Raw genomic sequence first — 6,484 nt, 5'->3', positions numbered from 1 at the left:
TTTCCAACCAAACAATTCTATGATTCTGTGTTTCCATTTGAGAGAGATCTATGCTGCAGAGATGCTTCTTTGGGTAAAAAAACAACCAGTTTCTGTTTCAGTTGCTTTATACTACAAACACACTGCTCTGTCTCCTGAAGACCAAAAAAACCTTTCAGAACTCAACTTCACACCTGCACAGAATGAGATCTTTGTGAAAAGAGCTACTGATGGCCACTGATCAGGAGAACAAATCACTTAGTTTGAAATAAATTTCAAATATTTTCTGGTATCACCTGTATGAAGTATCTTTCTCCTTTTCACTCTGCAACTCCTGGTCAGTTATTTCACAGTAATTAACTAAGGGTTATGAAAACATACAGGTGGTATTAATAAGAAAAAACAAGCTTATTTCAGATGTAGCAGGTAATACTATCAGAAATTAGTATTTTAATTAAATAAATAAAAACTAATAAGCTGAAGCTTGCAGCAACAGAAGCACTCCTCCTTTTCTGGTTTTTAGTGGTTATATTTCCCAATGGTTATATTCTGTTTTCAGCAAGAATGCCACAGACTTTTTTTTTATAATGAAGCAAATACTTGAACGGGAGTAACACTGACTGCTAAAACTAATCCTGCTAACCCTAAACACAGTCTATGTCATTGCAACCTTTCCTGTCATCTGTCACATACTTCCACAGATACCCTAGCACCCTGACCCGACATCAGCACTGCTTGAGCTGTATCATCACTGATTCAAGCAGCAATTCCTGGAAGAATCACTCACATTCTGTTCTCTGTGCATTGTGGTAATGCTGCAGGGTTGCAAGTCATTCTGAGATCACCCTCTGCAAGCATTCATTGGAAAAATGGACCAGGAAAAGCTCAGAGCTGGCAAAAGTTGAAGGGCTGCTCCCCTAAATCTTATGCCTGATTAATCCAACAACGAGGCACAAGTTAAACATCTGGTCTGCCTCTTATTACCTGTTGGTTGAAGAGGTCTTCTTCTCCAAACTCTGCTTCATCCTCTTCCTCTTCGTTCTCTCGCACGATTACTGATTTAGTAACACTTCTCACTGCAACTTCCTACACAAAATAACAGATAAGGAGATGGCCAGTAGTCTACACTTATCTCTTAAAAAATTTGCTATACCATCAATATAATATCCCTATTAAATTTTGGAGAGTTTAAAGCAACTTGCCCTACATTTAACATTAGCTATGCAAGGAAACACTGGTAATATACTGCAAACCACAACATTCCTACTTCTATCCACTAAAAGGCACAGTAATGTAATTTAGTTTCAGGAATTTTCTTTCACTGCCCAGGGATTGGAGAGGAAGCAGCCATATTTCACGTGGTCATTAGCCAATTTTATACAAGCTCATAGCAGGCCAAGCTAGAAGCTGAGACGTATTGTAATGTCAGAAACCAAAGTTTCTCAGTATGATTACACAGCATTAAGAACACTCCTAGTTTCTACTAAATATTCTATATCAATTATTAAGACACTCTTCCAAACCAGGCACTAAAAAGCATTCCAAAACCCCAGGAAGCTTCCTTTAGTACTAAATTATTTTTAACACTTCTTAGTAGTAAGAAATTCTTCTTTACACTTGCACCTTTGAAGTCATAGCTGCAAATTTCTACTTGTGGAAAAAGTCACCCTAAACATACACTTCTAAGCAGGGAGACTGAAGGGAATCACAGTGGGAACGGAGATGGGTTTGACATTTTTTTCAGATACTTGTTTAACCATTTCTATTTGAATACTAAGCCAGTTTGTTTTCTACTTGTACAAGTGACCCTCTCTCCTACCTTGTCCTGTGCTGTTCCTGCACAAAGTGCTTCAACAGAATTAGCAGCATGAAAACTGACACAACTGTGGCCTGTTTCACCTTCCGATTTCTATCGGATCACTGGGATAATGGCACATTTATCAATAACAGCCAAAGCATGATCCTCCCCTGCAGGAGGCACCTGCAGGGATGGCTTTAAAAAATCAGTTGTGGGCAGATGTAGGACAGTGCAGAATACACAGGAACCTGCACCAAAACTTCTGAGATCCTTCCAGCACTGTAAGCACAGCTGTCTTCCTACGCTCATATTTACATTGCAGCCCAGAATGTTGTAGGTTCTATATAATGTAACTCTGAATTGCCAGCAATTCTTATTTTCTTTGTCTCTTCTCAAAATAAATACTCAAATTCCAAACAAGTTTTCTACTAGCAGGGTGTTGTTTTTCTAAAATAGGAAAATAAAGTCTATGGATGGAACCAGGACGATGATCACAGTTTTCCAAAATTTCCAAGAAGTCTCAGATATGTACAGATATTTCATTATTTCAGTGTTATAAGCTGTCTTCTTTTCAAAGACAATAGAGGAGATCTTAAAATCAGAATTTTGTCATCACTGTCCCCCACCACCCTCAAAATTGAGGGGTTTAGGAGATCACCCAGCGCCCAGCTTTTTTTTTTTTTATTTTGTTTGTTTGTTTGTTTACAGACACAGCCTACCTCTCCTTCAGAGTTTACGAGGTACGTGCGGATATTTCCTCCAGTGCCCCAGCTGCCTTGATTCTTCCACACGAGAACAGAAGGGGGGCTATGAGACACACCAGCATCTGCACCCCAAATCTAGTGAGAAAGACATTCTGTAATTAGCTAATTATGCACATTTTATTTTTAAATATACAGAACCCCTTAATTCTCCTACTGCTCTCTACGTACGAGTTTTGTTTCTGAATTTCAGTGTCAGTTTCACCCAGCTTTTACCTACATCATTACTTGTAGTAAGATATTATTCTCAGCCTACAACAAAAAGTAACACTAGCCATAAAAAAAAAAAAAAATTCTAATATTGCAGTCATCAATTCTTTTCTGAATATACAAATGTCTCCTACCACTGTCTTAATGACTATACTGTATGGAGCCAAGACATAAAATGCAGTAGGGTATCAGTTTAATCTTTTATATATATATCTGAGCAATTGATACTTAAGGATAAATAGCTGGAACTGATTAAAAGAAAGATTTGGGGTTTTTTTTATGAAAGAACACCTGCTGCAGACTGAAAATAAAATACAAAGTTATAGAAAAGCAGCTGTTCTACTACAGTGAAGGCTGAGAATGTCTAGTCTTAAAAAGTCTACCAGAGCGAATGAGTGCTCTGATATGTTCTTATTTCATTAAGAGGTTGAGCAGGCCTAGTGTTCCAAAGGTGTTTGAAAACAAACAGCTCTTGACCCACCCCTCAAAATACCTTTTTCTTCAGCTTTCTGTACTCGAAATGGTCTTAAATACTGAGGTGTTTATATATATATATATATATATATGTGTGTGTGTTTTATATATGTTTTTTTATATATATATATATGTGTGTGAGTGTTTTATATATGTTTATATATATATGTGTGTGTGTGTGTGTGTGTGTTTTATATATGTGTGTGTATATATATGTGTGTGTGTGTGTATTTCTGTTCCGCATTTCTAGAACTGAAATCCTGCTCCTTGAAACCAAAAGTTACACTCCGCATCAGGCTGTACCAAACATCAGATTTTCAACTGCCACAGCATCAAGAAAATAATATGTTGTTGACATATTTAAGTATAACTTACTGTTACAGTCTGCCCAGCTCTGAGGACATACTTAGGAGTAAATTTGTAAGCAATTTCTTCTCCATCTCCAATCTGTCTTTTCAGTCTCCAGTTACCCAAAGACTGATCCTAATGGAGAGAGTTGTAAGGTTATTTAGGGTGAGCAAAACACAACAAACAGGCATCAGCTTTCCCTAGTCTCTTTGTTATTAAAATAATGTGAATATAAATTTATTTACATGGTGGTTAGACATCTACATTCTAACTATGAAGTATTTTTCTATACCCACTAATAGTCTAAAGTGTAAATCCCGTAGGGTCATTCAGCAAAATTTAAAAAAGAAACACATTTCACACAAAAAAGTTCTGCTAGGACCAGCAAGGCTATTTACATGAGCAGGGTACCAGCACACATGTGTAGACATTTGGGACACAAACTACATCCTCTTCCTTCAGCAAACACTACACTCATGCCAGCACACTGTAATGTTCAACTTCCAAATGCCCCCGTTAATTACTGCAGGACACTGCACCTTGAGACGTTGCTCCTGCTGTCCAAGTGACTCCACCTACTCGTGCTACAAAAGGCTGTGTAACATTTCCATTCAGCTCCTCCTTGTTTTCTAGGAGTCCTGCTGACACTCACCTTGTCAGAATTGTTCTTCAGTTGAACATATTTGCCCTCCAGGTCAATCTCTTCTATGCTGATACTTCCTGTCGCTGAAGCTTGCTGGGACATTTGGAAGCTACTGCTACTACTGCTGCCGCTGATACTTCCAGTGCCAATTCCACTTGTTCCGCTGCCCGAAAACTCCTCTGTTTCAATACGTTTTCTCTTGCCTCGGGAAGAGCGAATAAGTGAAGTGCTGCTACTGCTGCTGCTGGAGGTAGCCCGAGAGACTGTGACACGGGAGGAGGGACTTGGAGAGAGCTTCAACCTTAACACAATGAAGCAAGCATTTTAATTAACTCATCCAGGGAGCTACACACAAAGCCATCATGCTACAATACTCAGTAACCAGGCTGTAATATGCCCCAAGGCTGACGGCACTGTGCGTCAGGGAGACTGCGTGTAAGAGAAGGGGGAGCTATATCCACCCCTGAGAAATGTTCTGGTTGTATGGTTATGTGACATGGAAAGCTAATGAGAGCAACACAGATCACTTAACCCTCCCCTCCAGTGTATCTACTACTGAACACACTATTCTTGGGCCACAGCATTTAAAACACAGAAGTGTAAGCACTTAAATAAAAAGAGATGAATGTCAAGCACAGAATGATATATTCCACTGTACTCTAAGATCGTTATAAAAACCAAAATAAATTCAAGATGGTGTTCAGATGAGAACACTTGCAAGTGCTCCATGTCAGTGTTCCATGCAACACATCATGGTGTAAAGCCAATATGAGTTCATTGAAACAAAATCTGACCGTTCCTACTCAAATAGTAAAAAAATAAGCATAAGAAATGAAAATAACACCTGCTAGTCCTAAGAAATGAATGTGGAATCTGTACATACCTTTCCTCTTCTCCTTCCAGGAGTTTTCGGTAAGCGCTGATCTCCATGTCCAGTGCTAGTTTAACATCAAGCAGTTCCTGGTACTCCGTAAGCTGCTGCTGCATCTGGTCCCTCATGTCTGTCATTTCCCTCTCCTTTGCATCTAGCATCTTCCTAAACTTTTCCCGCTCACCAGCCATCATTTCCTCCAACTCACGGATGCGATCTTCTGCTGCACTAGCCTAGGCAGACAGCACAATGGAAAACCCAGTTGACATCTATGCGAGTACAGTAAAAGAGTTAAGAATTCATCTCCCCACCAAATCAACATAACAAAGGTTTCTCTCCATAAAAATTCAGAAAATACAAAGGGGCAGAAATGTTAATATATCCAAACAATAAGTGTTCTGTATGAGAGACAAAAGCAAATTTAGTCCTTTTACCTGTTTCTGAAGGCCAGAAAGCTGGTAGCTGAGAGTTTCTATTCTCATGCGAGCCTCCTTCAACTCCTCTCGAGCTGCGCCAGCAGCTTTGTCATTTTGGTCAGAGGACAGCTTGGCATTCTCCAGCTGGAAGGCAAGTTTTATACATGTCACTTGCATTGAGTTAGATATCTTGCAAATATCCTTTTAGTAAAAAATAGAAGCTATTTAATCTTAAACTTACCAAACTTCCATATAAAATTATAATTGCGTAACATTAAGGAAATGCCCTAGGGGCCAGGAAAAATCTACTTCAGTCCTATTTCTATAGGATTTGCTTATGTTATTAAAAAAACAGTCTATTAGTCCATCTATTATACAAGCAGTCCTGTACTTTCAAAAAACTGCACTTTATCCGACTGTCACACTGGGTCAGAGCAAAGGCTACCTAGCTCACATCCTTGTCTGATCGTTCCCTGGATGTCCAGGGACTAAGCTCAATAAAACATTCCACAGGTATTATATCCCAGCTGTCCATTTGCAACTCGGGGACTTCCTAAGCCAGAGATGGTATTTTGATGCTTACTATCTCTCAGTGGGTTTTTCAGGCAGGAATGTGTCTCTGCTTTCTGAATTTCTGAGGCAAGGAGTTTAGTTATATATTAATGAAGAACAATCACCTTTGGTTTCTTCCAAATCTGCCACTGGACAAGCACTGTCCCTACTTCTACTGAAAAATAATAATCACTCCTCATTCACCTTCTCCACACTACTGATCCTTTTACAGACATCCCCTGTATCTTCCTCTTCTTTCAACTCTCCTTTCCCAGGTGAAGTTTCATTTTAAACTTCCCTCATGCAGGACCTGTATCACAGTCTGTATTGTTGGGGTTCTCTATTACTCTGTACTACCTTTTCAAGAAGGACTAAACCTACCCACAACACTCAAGATAACATCCTGCCCCAAAGTCAAAACAATGCTTTGGA

At 39.2% G+C, this 6,484-nt stretch overlaps 1 protein-coding gene across 1 annotated transcript in view; it reads right to left on the bottom strand.

Moving 5' to 3' along the window:
* Nucleotides 1–963: 963 nt before the first annotated feature.
* LOC104524207 (lamin-B2) overlaps nt 964–6,484 on the bottom strand; it is a gene marked incomplete at its 3' end in the record, with an annotated part of 7,579 nt that continues 2,058 nt past the window's right edge. The window contains exons 2-7 of the mRNA XM_010167002.2: nt 5,519–5,644; nt 5,097–5,317; nt 4,223–4,514; nt 3,598–3,705; nt 2,497–2,616; nt 964–1,065 (exon numbers count right to left, since the gene is read on the bottom strand). Coding sequence (XP_010165304.2) covers nt 964–1,065; nt 2,497–2,616; nt 3,598–3,705; nt 4,223–4,514; nt 5,097–5,317; nt 5,519–5,644 — 969 coding nt within the window. The remainder of the gene's footprint in view (nt 1,066–2,496; nt 2,617–3,597; nt 3,706–4,222; nt 4,515–5,096; nt 5,318–5,518; nt 5,645–6,484) is intronic.

Source organism: Antrostomus carolinensis, unplaced genomic scaffold (assembly GCF_000700745.2).
Source record: "Antrostomus carolinensis isolate BGI_N321 unplaced genomic scaffold, ASM70074v2 scaffold51124, whole genome shotgun sequence".
Classification (NCBI taxonomy): Eukaryota; Metazoa; Chordata; class Aves; order Caprimulgiformes; family Caprimulgidae; genus Antrostomus; species Antrostomus carolinensis.
Note: the sequence above shows the minus strand (reverse complement) of the source record. Positions and strands in the feature narration are given on the sequence as shown.